General features: G+C 44.1%; 4 protein-coding genes across 9 annotated transcripts in view; 2 read left to right on the top strand and 2 right to left on the bottom strand.

Moving 5' to 3' along the window:
* Positions 1-2,932: 2,932 nt before the first annotated feature.
* tmem231 (transmembrane protein 231) lies at positions 2,933-5,147 on the bottom strand. Its single transcript, XM_008311318.3, has 7 exons — positions 4,600-5,147; positions 4,270-4,436; positions 4,068-4,196; positions 3,839-3,982; positions 3,418-3,499; positions 3,231-3,336; positions 2,933-3,153 (listed from the first exon to the last, which is right to left on the bottom strand). Exons 1-7 carry the CDS (start codon positions 4,736-4,738, stop codon positions 2,991-2,993), a joined length of 930 nt encoding a protein of 309 aa, XP_008309540.1. The 5' UTR covers positions 4,739-5,147; the 3' UTR covers positions 2,933-2,990.
* A 285-nt stretch (positions 5,148-5,432) lies between these two features.
* On the top strand, positions 5,433-7,983 carry LOC103379687 (gamma-aminobutyric acid receptor-associated protein-like 2). 2 transcript variants are annotated; one of them, XM_017032959.2, is made up of 5 exons: positions 5,433-5,629; positions 6,373-6,428; positions 6,933-7,105; positions 7,206-7,321; positions 7,369-7,983. In XM_017032959.2, exons 1-5 carry the CDS (start codon positions 5,596-5,598, stop codon positions 7,419-7,421), a joined length of 432 nt encoding a protein of 143 aa, XP_016888448.1. In that variant the 5' UTR covers positions 5,433-5,595; the 3' UTR covers positions 7,422-7,983. The 2 variants fall into 2 exon arrangements, with proteins under 2 accessions (XP_016888448.1, XP_024911959.1); XM_025056191.1 differs by having other exon boundaries at positions 5,436-5,629; positions 7,206-7,983.
* Positions 7,950-11,099, bottom strand: adat1 (adenosine deaminase tRNA specific 1). Of its 3 annotated transcripts, none has more exons than XM_008311317.3 (9): positions 10,804-11,099; positions 10,173-10,241; positions 9,993-10,047; positions 9,790-9,920; positions 9,125-9,641; positions 8,900-9,045; positions 8,726-8,825; positions 8,558-8,644; positions 7,950-8,296 (listed from the first exon to the last, which is right to left on the bottom strand). In XM_008311317.3, the coding sequence occupies exons 1-9, from the start codon at positions 10,943-10,945 to the stop codon at positions 8,164-8,166; spliced, it is 1,380 nt and encodes a 459-aa protein (XP_008309539.1). In that variant the 5' UTR covers positions 10,946-11,099; the 3' UTR covers positions 7,950-8,163. The 3 variants fall into 3 exon arrangements, with proteins under 3 accessions (XP_008309539.1, XP_016888446.2, XP_016888447.1); XM_017032957.2 differs by lacking the exon at positions 10,804-11,099 and adding an exon at positions 10,371-10,477; XM_017032958.2 differs by lacking the exon at positions 10,804-11,099 and having other exon boundaries at positions 9,790-9,907.
* A 235-nt stretch (positions 11,100-11,334) lies between these two features.
* wwp2 (WW domain containing E3 ubiquitin protein ligase 2) overlaps positions 11,335-15,392 on the top strand; it is a 21,163-nt gene continuing 17,105 nt past the window's right edge. For 2 of the 3 annotated variants that reach the window (XM_008311315.3, XM_008311314.3), the window contains exons 1-4: positions 11,336-11,490; positions 13,016-13,097; positions 14,324-14,480; positions 14,595-14,716. In XM_008311315.3, coding sequence (XP_008309537.1) covers positions 13,028-13,097; positions 14,324-14,480; positions 14,595-14,716 — 349 coding nt within the window. In that variant the 5' untranslated portion in view covers positions 11,336-11,490; positions 13,016-13,027. Of the gene's footprint in view, positions 11,491-13,015; positions 13,098-14,323; positions 14,481-14,594; positions 14,717-15,392 lie in introns of all 3 variants that reach the window. The other variant, XM_025056186.1, reaches the window with a different exon arrangement.

Below are 15,392 nucleotides of genomic sequence, written 5' to 3'. Positions count from 1 at the left end.
TTGTGTTGTGTGGGTGAGACTTCGGGCGGCAGGGGGGGGGGGGGGGGGGGGGGGGGGGGTACTCCCATCTTGTTGACAGTGTTTCAGAAATGGCCATGGACCTGTGGTTCCAGAACTAAACCCTCTGAGAACCATTTGTGTTTGAGGTGAAAGAAATGCCATTGACACACATTTTAAATCATTTTGGAGAGCGGGGGGGCGGTCAGTGTGTAGCATACTGGGCATGTCCCATTTAGAGGGCTGCACCCCACGGCCTACACAGCCTTACAGGGCAGCGATGATGAGTTCATGGTCCTGTGTATTTGGAGACTTAGTAAAAGGTGAACTATCGACTAATCAGCTGGTTACTAACTGATTACTAACTGATTACTAACTGACCCACCAGCTGACGTTCACATGACCCTTTAGGGTTGGGGTGCAGCCTCTGTTGTGGGACGCTGACGTCCAGCTATGGCCATTTCTCCAAGAACTGTCTGAGGTCAACACTGGGATCCAGCCCACAGCCCACAGCAGCTGGACCCCAGACACTGGTTCTTTCCTTTTTTGGTTTTAGTAGAACACTTTTTTTAAAAAAAAACATTGAGTTTTATCCAAAGACTGCTGCACAGTACAAGGTCACATGGTTCACACACGTCATCAACAGAAGTCAACGTTCTACATTAGCATCGTGTGCATTCACTGTGCTGGAAAAAAAAGGCCACACATGTGCATGAGTGTGTATGTGTATGTGTGTGTGTGTGTGTGTGAGGTCTGCGTCAGTTCTGCTGACTCATCGCTCTGTTCAAAACAAACTCCGATCCAGACAAGAAATGATCGTGGCCTTGTAGTATTTTTGAGTCTGTGGTTCCTGCTCGCCATCCTTCCTGTTTGGACCCAACCGTTCACCTGAAGTTTCTTACCTCATCACAGCTGATTCCATTGGGGGTGGGAGGGGGTGGACTGCAAAAACAAAAAAAAAGAAAAAAACGAAAAAGAGCAAAAGAAATCAAAGTCTTTTTTAATCTTCCATTTGGTGAGATGCATTGTAGCGATGAGACGACGGCCGACGTTCACCTGGTGTGCTGACTAATGTGTAAACTGGTAATTACACAATCTGAATATTTGTATAATTGTTTGTATTTTTTCATAATGATTTTGGAAAGGAATGTGTTTATTTTTTTGACTTGTGTTCCAGATGTGTCTTCTGTTGGCCTGACATTGTGACTGGTCTGGTGGGATTCTTACCTCTCTGTATTGAGCCTCTTCTGTGATGAATTCTTTGTATGCAGTGTTTAGGAAATACTGTAGGGAACACGGGAGGAGTTGATATTAGGAGCATTTGATCAATTTGTATTTATTTATTTTATCATTTTGTTAATAAATTGTGAAAAGCACGGTGGTGTTGCTTCGTTTGCACTGCAGAAGGACGACGTTCTGGAGGTGAAGTCTGTTGTAATTGTTGCTGATATTTTTTGTCAGACGTTTATTTTCCTGTCTCTTGGTTCGTTTGTAGTTATCGTTTAGCCAAGAGATGTTATGTCTTGTCCTAATTTTTGAGTCATTATCTTCAAACCAACTCGGTTATTGTTGAGTCGGTGAAGTCTGGACCGTTTGTCGTCATCAGTTTGTGGGTGTTTGACCTGGAGCAGACAAAGACGACGTTGAGGTCGAAATATGTCTGGCTAATACGACGGGATTTGATGAAATCCGCTTTTAACAACTTTGGTTGTTAACGCAGGGTTCTTTTGTCAACATTATATAGATGACAGTTGGAGTGTGTGAACCTGTATAGCAGAGTGGCGCAGCGGAAGCGTGCTGGGCCCATAACCCAGAGGTCGATGGATCGAAACCATCCTCTGCTAGTTTCATTTTTACATCTTCGTCTTGATTCATTCAAACGTTGACGATCCAGGTGTTTTTTTTTAATTACCAAACATTGTCGGTTGTATGGACAACACGAAAAAACGCGGTTGGACGGACGCATCCAACGCATTTTGGGGTTATTTTGTTGCAGTTTTTACACGTCCCAAACATTGTCGGTTGTATGGACAACATGAAAAAACGCGGTTGGACGGACGTATCCAACGCATTTTGGGTTTTTTTTGTTGCAGTTTTTACATTTTTGTTTTCAACACTAAATTTTTCACGTTTGAAATCAAAACAGCTGCTGTGACATTTTGATTCATCAATCTCAAAAGCATTTTTTATTAGTTTATTACAGTTTTGTTACATTTCACCTTAGACGAGCGTCACATAAAAAACCGCTGAGTCAGAGAAGCAGAATATAATACTCGTGTCTGAGTACAATTCAATGTAATACTACTTTATTCAGTTTTTTAATGTGGTAAATAATTTGGCCACGGTGTGGAGATATACACCTAAATATGATGACGAAAACAGGAAGTGACGTGCGTAGCCCCACACCTTAGCCGCTACCTGATGTTGAGTGAATGTTCACGTTTAGGTTTTTATTTGGGGCTTTAGATTGTCTTCTCTTATCGCGATAAAAGATATGAGCCCTAAATAAATAGTGTCACGCTTAAAACTCAGACGTCACAACCGGTTTCAGGAATTGCTGCCATTTTTGTTGGCGGTTTGTTTCGGAACGACTGCAGTAGTGGGAGAGATACAAGAGAAGGAAGCGGACAGTTGGTTTTAACGAGTGTTTGTTCAAGCACATAAAAACTCGATGAAAACTTCGAAACTTGTCAGAGGTGTTAGGGTTGAGTTTAATGTCGTCACTAATTTAACTGTATTTGTTCTGACACCACGATCTGGTACGAATCACTTGTGGTACTTAGGCTCCCTCTTGTGGTACGTGGGGGGAATTGATTTCCATTATAAGTAGGCGAGTTACGTTTAGACTTTGTTGTTTTGTTTTAATAACTGAATTAATTGTTCTGGAATAATCAAAAGACAAATATTTTTCATCAACTGAACGAAAACCCAAACATAAAATGTAAAAAACGTTGATTTTATTTAAACACAAACTGTTCAACACATCCACACAGTCAGGACAGGTGAAGTTTCTCCACAGCAACAGGAACCGTGGTCAGAACCTGGTTCTGAAACACAAACCTCTGGACACGCTCGGAGACCCACAGGAAGATCAGGAGGACACTGACATACTGGATCCAGGCCAACTTGATGGTCTCCCAGAAGCCGGGACGATAGGTGGAGGACGGTGTTAAGGTGGAACTGGGTCAAAGCTGGTTTTTACTCTGTTGGACTCTGAAATTATGAAAGGATATCTGATGACCTCCAGGGGGTAACGGATCTCAGCGCTGAGCTCAAAGGGAGAGCCTTCAGCTCGGCCCAGGGTCCAGACTGGACTGGGACAGGACAGTACTGTGGTCACTGTGGGAGAAGATAATGACAACAGTGAGAGTGGTCCGTCAGTGTCTTCTCTTGGACCTGAAGACGTCTGTGCTGACTCACAGTTCCTGCTTTGGTAGCTCCTCATGATGTTCTCCAGGTCGTAGCTACTGACAAAGGGACTGGAGCCGTCGATGACCGACACCTGGACATGGAACACAGTCGGTCAGTTACTGACCACTCAATGACCACCGCTCACAGTCGGTCAGTTACTGACCACTCAACGACTACCACAGTCTACAGACTGGTCCAATATCTAACACAAGAGAGCCAAGTCTACAGACTGGTCCAATATCTAACACGAGAGCCTGGGTTCAGGTGTAACTGTTTGTTACATCTTTGTTTTGGGGGGGGGGGCAGTAACGCTGAAGTACCTTCACGTACATGTGATTTACTACAAATACTCAGGACTTTTCAGGAAGTACATTTAAAAGGCTGTCAGGCTTTGATAGAAGAAGAAGAAGAAGAAGAACCAGAGACAAACGTTATAAATGTTGTTGAGGCCACGGTGAGCTAGTGGCGCCCTCTGCTGTAGCCTCAGGTCACCACCGATAAACAGTTTAGCTCCAGGGACCGAGGAAGAGTGTTGGACATACGCCAGCGTCTGCATCACCACCGTGGACATCCTCTGGGGAAGACACGTGGGAATGGTCTGTGATCACTCTGATCTACCGACTGACTGATCTACTGACCGACTGACTGTCAGTACGTACGTGGAGCTGGTAGCTGAAGGTGAGCAGCAGCTGGACACTGTACACCTGCTCATCTGCTCTCAGAGGAAGCTGCAGCTTGAAGATGAGGAGATCCAACTTGCCGTCCTGGTTCTGGTCTTCTTCTCTCACCTGTAGATGAAGTCCCGTTAATGATAGGATCCACTGAACACCACGCGTGTCACGGCACAGACAAGTGTCTCACAGAAACAGCCGGGATTCTGAAGTTTGGTCCCAGCATGTTGTTCAGATACGGGAAGGTACTCCAGGTCACGTGGTCTCCCAGGGGACTGGTGGCTGCCACCAGCAGAGCCTCGTACCGGTACCTGACCACGGGTTGTTCCTCATAAGTACTTCTTTTTGTCCAGAACCCTAAAGGGGAAGCATGTTATTGTTTTACACACAAACACAACGGTAAATCTCTTGCAGCACAAGTTCCCCCTGAAATGACACCCGAATCCCTGAATATCCAAAGCGGTTTCGAACTCCCTGACTCTACATAAACACCGAACCGTGCGGCCGCTCCGTGCTGTACCTTGGCTCCTGTACGCGACCAGCAGCGGTGAGATGTACGTGAGACACAGGATGGCGACGAGGAAAAGTGTGGCCTTGGTGCAGACGCTCGTCTTGTAGCGAATTAAAGCTGGATGAGAATAAACTTCGTAAAAAGCCATGAGGAAAACACAGCGACGGTTCTCTGTCGATGCTGGAGAGCCAGCTTACTGGCTAACGTTCAGGCTAGCAGCTAAATGCTAACACAAGTTTCGAGTAAAACGGGGAAAATAAAGCGGAAATCAACCACACGATATATCGCGAAGTGGGTAGAAAGCTTCTTTTGAAAGTAACTTAGTTTAAAAATGTCAACATTAGCCTCAATCTTTAAAGCATGGTAAAGCTAGCTAAGCAGCGTCTCTCGGTTACCATGACTGCGACGCGGTCACGTGACCGTGTAGCGTGAGGTGGAGGCGTTGTCGCGGATAGATACACGAGTTTATTGATCCCACACCAACTAGAAATTCGAACAATAATTTTTTGAGTCATTGAATGTATGTTTCTATATCTCATTTACGGACTTTAGAAATCTGGAAAAATGTAAAATATTACTTAAAAATATTTAAAGTCAAAATTACATGTAAGACCAATAATATCTGTCGCACCCAAAGAAAGTTAGCCAAAAATAATGAATGTGTTTTTATTATTTATTTGTTTACTTTTTTAAATTGTTTCTACAGAATATGTAAACTGTGGCCCGCTGAAATATCATCGTTACATTTCAGTAAATAACAGCGCTAGAACCAAATATGTTTTTACCGAACGTACGTGAAGGCAGCACACCATCACCACCCTTATTGGCAGGGGGTGACGTCACCTCGGAGGCTGACAGCAGACAGAGACGGAGACAGAAGGACAGCTGGGACGTCCACCTGCGCTGCTTTGACGTGTTGTCTCCTCCTGGACTACTGGACGAACAGCGGCGGTTCCCGCAGATTCAGACCCGACCATCAGGCCTCAGTGCGGGGATCCAGCAAAGATGAAATGGATGTTTAAAGAGGATCATTCCCTGGGTAAAAACCAGACTAACACAGCTACAGGCTGGGCTCTGTGATAGACCTAACGGTGGCGCTGCTGTCATTGATCACTCTGTTTATATTTCTATATATATATTTCTATCCTTCATTTGTTTTTGCTGTGTCATTGTCTGGGCTGCACAGAGGTTCGCCGTAGACCGTTTATAAAATGGACGCAGTCTCCCGCTTCTAATTAGGAGTTAGCAGCAATCCACTGGGGGCGCTGTGGTTAACATGTTAGGTTCTAACTCCATGCGACTTTTGTGGTTAAATGTTTTTTAATAAAATACATCTATTTCAGAGACTGTAGACAGGAGACGGACATTGAAGAACTGGCGTGGACTCTTCATGACAACAGTTCCACTAACAGTCCACTTCAGATGCAGTTCTAGTTCTGATCTGTCTCAACAACTTACAGAAATATTTTATTGACTTGTATTTTTTATCTTGTGGCTAATCATTAGCTTATTCTTTAGCTTTTTATGTAAAGTTACATTTGGGGCCTCTGAGTGCGTTCATTTTGTCTGTGGTGTTGAAGGCTGCGCGGTTCACAGACGCTACAGTCAGTACTTGGTACTGAACTAGTACGGGTACAAGCTCAGAGTGAAGCCTCCCCTTGATGCTGTCCTCGTCTCCTCCTTCCTGTCCACTAATGGACGAGCTGTGTTTTGGACAGAGAACAGTCCCAGGAGACGCCGCTCCTCCCACTCCAGTCTGACTTCCTGTTTGTCTCTCCACAGAGCATCGATGTGTAGAGTCTGCCAAGATCCGCAGCAAGTACACTGACAGAGTACCGGTCAGTCTGTGTGTGTGTGTGTGTGTTTCTGATTCATGAATTCATTTCAAGAACTGATAAAAGGACAAGGACGTATAGATTTGACTAGGGCAGGAACCAGTACTCAGAACTTGGTCTAGAGTAGTAGTAGCAGGTACTGGGGGATAGTAGGAGAACCCATGTCGGTTCCATTCTTGGATCTTGTGACTGTTACTGGGAAAAGAACCAAGAAATATCCACCCACAGAAATGAGTTCCAGGTTTTAATCTGTGTTTTTCAACACAGACCAACAGTGCAGTAGAACAGGTTCTAGGTAGAGTAGCAGGAACTTTATGGGTTCAGTACAAGCGGTTCTGTAGTATCTGTGACAGACTCATGTACTCAGCAGTACAACGTGTTTCACATTTCATTGTTTGAAGCACCGACTGTTCTGATTGGTCAGTTCTCCTATCAGAGAACGTTGACAGACACGTGACTGGTCTGTGCCAACACCCACTGGTTCTTCTTTGTCTCCTGCTGGTCCAGGTGATCGTGGAGAAGGTCTCCGGCTCTCAGATCCTGGACATTGATAAGAGGAAGTACCTGGTTCCCTCTGACATCACTGTGGCCCAGTTCATGTGGATCATCAGGAAACGGATCCAGCTGCCGTCAGAGAAAGCCATCTTCCTGTTTGTGGACAAAACCGTCCCTCAGTCCAGGTCAGAACCAGTTCTGGGTCATTTTCACTTTGAGCTGTTTCTGCGTTTGTACTCGAGTCCAGATGAGTGATAACAACAGTTGTCTGTCTCTGTGGAACAGTCTGACCATGGGACAGCTGTACGACAAGGAGAAGGACCAGGACGGTTTCCTCTACGTGGCCTACAGCGAGGAGAACACCTTTGGTGTCCAGGTCCAGGTCTTTTATACAACATGTGGTTAATACACACACACACACAGGTCCACACCAGCAGCAGCTGGTGTGGACCTGACCGCTTCACTGTAGTTCAATCATTTGCTAAAAAAAATCTGCAGTGAAGTATTGGACGGAGACGCAGTTGGACGGCTGCTCCTCTCTTTGACTCTGCAGTAAATGTCAGAGACCACCGTCACTGGACTGACACGCCTAGAAAAGACTGTTTCTGAACAGTTCTGGACCTCAGTCTCATGGCTCACACCAATATTCAGAACTCACCTGTACCCAGCGGTACTGTAGTATAACTGTAGTGACTACACTTGTACTACAGTCATACTACAGTCATACTGTTCATGGGTGATTGGAAAAAAAGTCACTCAGTTACCGTTAAAGTTCACATCTGACGTGAACTGATGACAATATGTCTCCGTGTGGACGCAGCAGTGACATCACATGACATCACACACGTCCTGTGGTGTTGCCTGAAGACACACAATTATTCTACACACACTCACCATCGTTGAGTTTGAATCTGAAGTACTGTAGTAGTATCTGTAGTAGAACCTGCTCCTACTTGCAGTACTTTTCATTGTCATCGACATTGTCACCAGTTTTAGTACGAAAGTGTCATTCATGACTGGAACGCCACGATCTTTAACGACTTCTTTTATTCCATCCATGTTGTACAGTCATAGTTCAAATATACTGGAAGTATTTACATAGTATTTGACTGAAGTACATGTACATGTTGGAAAAACTGTCCAATAAAATGAATGTGTTGAAGAACGACAGAACCCTTCATGTCATTCTGACCCCTCTGAAACAGCAGTGTCTGGGACTCGGGCCTGGTCGACCAATCAGAGCTCAGTGGAACAACAGGAGGCTCCTGTCAGAGCGTGGCCACAGAGGGAACGCCTGTGTGTTCAGCTGCTCCCAGGTCTGCTGGTAACTCTGAGCTGCACGCTTGTAGTCCCAGTAGGTCAGGAGGTCAGCTCTCCTGAGAACACACACACACACACACATATCAAATGATTCAGTAATTGATCAGTGATAATAAATCTGATCACTAAAACCAGAGCATGCTCGTGTGTTAGAATAACAGACGACAGGCTAACGTCACTGCAGCGTGCAGGAGGCAGCAGTGGACCAGCAGACAGTTCTTCCACTGTCTGAAGGAACATCTTCTGTGAGACGTTGGTCAGATGGAAAAGTTCTGCTGATCGCTGATGTTGAAGTGAAACCGCTTCTTATTGGTTACCTGAGAGATTCAGGAAGTGATGAAGGCTCGGAGGCTGAAAGAAGGGACAGGAAGGAGTGGAAGATCTCCAGTTTACACAGACGAGACCTGGAGACAGAGGAGACACTGTCAATGTGAGACCCACAGAAATCTGTTGAAGTCATGGTCAAAGGTTCAGTGGAGCGCCACCTGGCTTTGGCTGTTCCCATGTCCTTCTTTGTAACTCCATGTCTGTAGCCGTTGGCAGTAACATCTAGTGGCTGCTCTGTCACATTACACCAGCTGATGGCTGTAACACACACACGCACAGTGTTGGTGTGGAGTCAGGAAAGTTGCCCAAAAGTGTTAGTGTGTTGTTCCCACCTGCTCCACAAGGGGAGATGCGTCCCTGTCTGACCTGGTGATGGCGCTGTGTCTGCTCCAGGCTGAAGGGGAACTCCAGGCTGGACTGAAGCAGCAGTGGTGGATGCACAGAGTAACCAGCAGGGAGCAGTGACACCTGGGAGCACCTGCGGAGGAGTCAAAGACTTGATGCCTCTGTGGCTGCACCAGCGCCAACACTCGACGGTGACGGTTGACTCTTCTCACCGTGAGACTAAAGCTCTGGTCATCACCTCTTCACTATACGGACACTTTCCCACAACTATGGCATCAAAGTATAGCGCCTCCTGCAGGTAATGGGACAACAATGCACCCTGGAAGCCCAGCACTGACCATCGGGCCAGTTTGTCACTGCAGGAAAGCGAGAGGGTCGGTTCTCCCCGACCGGGCTTCACCCTCAACACTCCGGTGCTGTGGTAGCCTTCACCGGGCTGCAGGGGGTCAGCGCGGCCCCCGGGGACACACTTAGCGCCTGTTCTGTGAATGTCAGCCATCTGGGTTTCTGTAAATCCAGACTCTTTTGGGTACCTAGGCTCCAGACCCATCTCAGATGGATCCTGCTCCTTCAGACGAGGAACCTTTGACCTTTGACCTTCACTCAGCTGTGTTGATTTTCTTTTACGTTCTTCACTGATTCTCGTGTCTTCACGAGTGTCCCCGGGTGGGACAGCAGGACAGGGCTGAGCCTGGCTGTCAGTCATGGGTACGATGGAGGCATCGCCACCTGAGAAACACAAACACACTTTGGTCCACGGCCACAGCTGGTCCGCCTCAAACAGGACAACGACATCTTCTACAAATAATGTATTCAATCATATATTAACATCGAAGGAGGACTGGATATAGGTCCCAGCAGAGGGCGCTGGACTCACAGGGAGTGTGGCTGGTGAAGAAGAGGAAGGAAACGCCAGGCTGAAGTTTCCACTTCCCTGGATGGTCCGACGAACAGAAGACGGTGCTGTGGTCAGCGCTCACTGCTCTGTGCAGCTCCTGGATCAGGTACCTGCACACAGGTACTTCATGACTGTAGGAAGTACTTCATATCAGAGTGCACTACTGCAGTCATGATGCTGACCTGATACATCCTCTCCTGGCCATGACTTCTGCATGACTGTCGTTGAGGACGTCACCTGTGTGATGACCAGAAACACTCAGACATATTTTAGTACATTTTCTGGTCCTCAAAATTTGATTCAAATGCCTGGAAAATGATTGACAGAGCAGTGCACCGGAGAAACCAGAATAAAAGACTCACCATCAGGACTCATCTGGCTCCGGCCAATACACTTGGTTCCAGTTCCCAGGGAAACAACCTCCGTCTTCACTGTGGAAGAAGAAGAAGAACATGACGTGTTATCACTGAACTTCTTCTACACTGTTAAATATCAACCAGTACAGTAAAAAAATAATAATAAAAGGATAAAGATGGTCAAGTTATTATTCTTATTACTACCAACACAATCGTCCACCAACTTTCTTCTGTCAAAACGACACAAAGCTGCATCTTCAAATAATGACTCAGCATCTAAAAACAAGTGCATCATATTTTACAAATATGACCCACTGACTGTGACTCAGCATGCTGAGACTTCGAGAGCTCGTCATCACGATGACTCAGCATATCATCTTACTTTATGTCTGAATTGAGCAGCAATCAGCATGACTCGCCATCCTGGAACTTGCTGATAATATGAACTTTTTAAACTAAACCTTGATACAGTGCTTTATCTTAGTTTTCAGTTTCAGTTGGAAATCACGTATCTCTGAAAATCTATACCTTCTTTTTTGTATGTATACTATTTAATATTACACGGGATGACATGAAATTGGTATTTGACTAAAACGCTCTCGTTAAACAAAATGTTGTGAACGTAAAGTGAAGTTACCTGAGTCAGACCGAGCGGAGCGGCTCAGTTTGACAACAGCAGCCAACAGGCTCCACTCTCTACCCGCTTCAGGCTTCCCTCTGCGGGGAAGCTGCGCGAAACGATCGTAACACAACTTAGCGATTTCATCTGCGTCAAACATTTTAACCAACAAGTGAATGAAAACACGTGGATAGTAGGGAATTTAAATGTATGGACATATGAACAACATTTCATCAGGCTCAGTAAACTGGTCAAAATGAAAACACAACGAGGAGAAAATGAGAGCAGCTATTTCCGGTTAGGACAGGAATAACATTTAGCGTCACAACAAAAGCCTAGTACAAAATAGGCTGGTTAATGCGGAATTATTTTTTGTTTGTTTGTTTTTTGTAAAATAAATTGAGTATTATTATATTATATATATATTTATATTTTTATCCAAGACATTGACTTACTTTAGTATATATGGAAAACACAAGGTAATAAAAGTCGTTTTAATTGATAAGTCATTTTATTTACACGCCTCAAGATACAACGGACAAAAAAGCGTTTTCTTAGAATGTACAGTACACGGAGAAATGTTAAAGATCGTAAACTAGAAATCTTTGCAACTAGAACGGAAACAGACTGGTTCACGTGACCTGGTCACTGGAGCGGAAATGATAGTTGGCTAAAGGCAGCAGCATCGGAGCAAAGCTGACACAGGTAGGAAGAAGAAGCGGTTAAAATGTGTTTGGATGTCATGTCAGTAACAGGTTCGGTTTGGACAGGAACCACAGAACTCTCGGTACCTGCCCCTAGCTCTGCGGTGTTCGGCGCTGGTTTTACGGACCCGTCTTTTGACATGATGCTCATGCGGAGCTTGATGCTAACGCATTAGCGTCATTGTTTTATGTCAAGTTAACCAAAGTTAGTCCGCAAAAAAACCAACAGCCTTCACCCGGAAAAACGAAATCAATGGAAATGAAGTGGTTACGAGAGTTGACACACTGAAGGAACCATTTATGTTTATGCTGAATTCCCTTGTGTTGGCGTTCTCCTTTAAACACGAGATTTGACCAGAATTTCTTTAATTTTTGTATCTTTTTTCCCTATTGAAATCTTATTTTGAAATACAATCCGAACGGATGTATTGTTGTTGTCCCTGTTAGCTTGATTATGGAGCAACAATATTCTAGCGGATCTTCCGTGTTTGTGTTTTTGCGCAGCAGCTGTAATTGTTTGTTCATACCTCTAATAAAACAGTTTCCTGGTCTATTGAACCGTTCGAAACCATAAACTTTTACAAAACGTTTTATCTCCCTCTTTCACTCATACACAAACACACATCTGAGCCTCGGACCCTTCAGTTTTATACAATATCATGCCTGGACTATGACCGGGTCAAATCATGTTGTGCGTCACACAATGGTTGACATTCAGACTGATATGGTTCTCTTATTAGAAACATATGCAGTGAAAAAAACAGTTTTTGTTCTTTTTATATGGCTGAGCTGGAAGAGGGAATATCATTGTATTATAATACTAGTATTAGTAACTAATGAGGAAGTACAACAAAGACCTCAGTAGTATTTTCTCATTAGTTACTAATACTGAGTGATTGTTAGCAGTGTTTCAACAGACCACTACGAGCTGAAATCATTGGAACCGTCTTATACCTGTGTAGAGGGGTGAATTTAGGATGAGCTTGCCTTATTCATCCACACTCCTTCAAACATGTTGATGTGATGTTTTGTTTTAATTCTCCTGCTTGTAGACCATATATAATAAACGGTTCTCATTCTCTTTAGACGACTGTTGTAAAATCAAAATCAGAATAAGACTTAAGTTCTCCTCTGGTGTTGAAGCAGTGAATGACACGGAGTCAAAACAAAGACTGGTCACTGGTGTTCATTTGAGTCCATGGTTGGTGAAGTGTGTCTGGTCTGTCCAGTAGGAGACAACAATACAATGATGTGACCGTGGCCACTGACATGTCATCAGTTTATATTCAATTTGTTACACTAAAGAAGGGCCAGTACAAATGGACCATCAGATATGGACCAGTTCATATGGACCAGTACATATGGGCCAGTAGATACTGTTTTGTTTGGACTGAAGTGTTTATCTACTCTGTCAACACACTCTTTGTCTTCTTTTTTTTAGGTTTCTATTTTAACCAGATGTATGTAGTTCTTATGCACACATCATGAACCTGCCTGTGTTATAACAGGGTGTTGTTGTGTTTCAGAGCTGTGATGTTATGGCGTCTGCCAGTGCTAGCAGAGCCACAGCTGCCCAGACCACTGAGAAGTCTCAGCTCATTTTGAAAGGTAATTCTACATTTAAAAAAAATAATAATCTGTGGTTTCCTGGCAGGGAAAAAATGTTCTGAAATAATGTACCAAAAGATGTGTCCCTGTGCTTCATGGTTCCTGAAGCAGGTCATGTGTTCATGATGTACTGTGATAGTAGGGGTCAGTTCAGGTCAAATCCAAATCCACCCACATTGCTTTCTCCACTCTCGTTTTGGTAGAGAAATGAGGAACACAAAGTAAAAGTAAATATTTGGCCAATGAGCACAGGAGGTGGACAAGTGTGGCTGTGTGTGAAAGTGATGGAGAAATAGTGGATTATTAGACAAATACAGTATGTGGAGACAGAGCTGGAAGGTCAAAGGAAAGGAGTTGAAGCCCTGAGACAAAGCTCTGATCGGTCTCTAAATCATCAGCCAGTCTGTGTGTCGGTCTAAAGACTGTAGGATGCAGAGACTGATCCTAACCTCGTCACCTCAGACCAGAGTCTGACTCTGTGTCCACTCATGTCCTGATTAGAAACGCTGTCAGCGTCTGTGGTTTGAAAGCCAGAAGTGATTCAGGATCAAACCCAGAGAAACGAGACTCAACCTGGGCTCAGCCTCGCTCTTCACTGACTCATCACCTCCAGTTTCCTGATTCCTGATTTACTGGAAATGACAGGGAGTTCAGAACAACTGGGAATTTAAATAGGAAGAAGGAGGTTCTCTGTGAGAGCAGACTGTCAGGTGTTGGCTGTTTCCATGGAGACGCTGTGAAATTCAGCTGTAGCTGAAACTGGATCGCAGTCAGTGAAGGTCCTGGAAAGGTCCTGGAGGTGTGTTCCAGGTCGTGGACCGAGCAGTTTCATACCATCACCTGTTTGGTTCTCACTCTTAGACAAAAACCCGGACATTTTCTTTTCCGTCACTTGGGGGCAGTGTTGATTTTTCGGCTTTTCACCATCCCTCTGCAAAGTGGAAAGCTTGAAATCATGTACCCAGCCTGCAGTGCTTCAAGGAAGTGACGTCTGCAGTGTATTTATTTAGAATTAATTTGTTTTCAGAAGTTGGCACAAAAAGACTCTGAATACAATTCACCAGGAAACAATAAAAATAAAATCACTGGAACAAACCTTTGAGTTCAGCCAATGAAAAATCAGCGACACAACCAGTGAGTTTGGATGAAGGAGTAGAGCAGTGTTGTTGTTGATGTTCATGTTGTACTGTGTACTCTGTGTACTCTGTGTGTGTCCGTGTACACAGTGGTGTCAGCCAAGCCTCAGTCTCCAAAGCTGCCGACCCGTCACTCTCGCCTCAACTCCTTTGTGGAGGTGACGGCCGACGGTCTGACCAGTGAGACCAAGAAGACAGGCAAACGCAGTGGACAGCTGGAGCTGCAGTGGAACGAGGACCTGACGCTGTGAGAGGACACACACACACACACACATGAACCATCCTTATTAAACATATTAAAGTCACCATTTAACTCCTTCTTAGGATTTAATTAGTGTGTGTGTGTGTGTGTGTTTCGCAGTAATGTGACGCCTCACAGCCGCCTGGACCTGAAGCTATGGAGCTGCCACACCCTGAGGAAGGAGCTGCTGGGCAGCGCCACCATCGACCTCCTGGACACACTGCACACATATGACGGCAAGAGTAAGAAGTACTACAGTAAACACCAGTGCTACTGTAGATATACTACTATATAATACTACAGTAAACACCAGTGCTACTATAGATATACTACTATATAATACTACAGTAAACTCCAGTGCATTATATAGTACTATTTTATACCACAGTAAACACTGGTCCTATGTATAGTACTATATAATACTACAGTAAACACCACTGCTACTGTAGATATACTACTATATTATACTACAGTAAACACCAGTGTATTATATAGTACTATACATAGGACCAGTGTTTACTGTGGTATAAAATAGTACTATATAATGCACTTGAGTTTACTGTAGTATTATATAGTACTATATAATACTACAGTAAACACCAGTGCTACCGTAGATATACTACTATATAATACTACAGTAAACAACAGTGTATTATATAGTACTATATAATACTACAGTAAACTCAAGTGCATTATATAGTACTATTTTATACCACAGTAAACACTGGTCCTATGTATAGTACTATATAATACTACAGTAAACAACAGTGTATTATATAGTACTATATAATACTACAGTAAACACCACTGCTACTTATAGTACTATATAATACTACAGTAAACAACAGTGTATTATATAGTACTATATAATACTACAGTAAACACCAGTGCTACTGTAGATATATACTACAGTAAACT

The sequence above is a fragment of the Cynoglossus semilaevis genome, chromosome 6, assembly GCF_000523025.1.
Source record: "Cynoglossus semilaevis isolate Cse_v1.0 chromosome 6, Cse_v1.0, whole genome shotgun sequence".
Classification (NCBI taxonomy): Eukaryota; Metazoa; Chordata; class Actinopteri; order Pleuronectiformes; family Cynoglossidae; genus Cynoglossus; species Cynoglossus semilaevis.
Note: the sequence above shows the minus strand (reverse complement) of the source record. Positions and strands in the feature narration are given on the sequence as shown.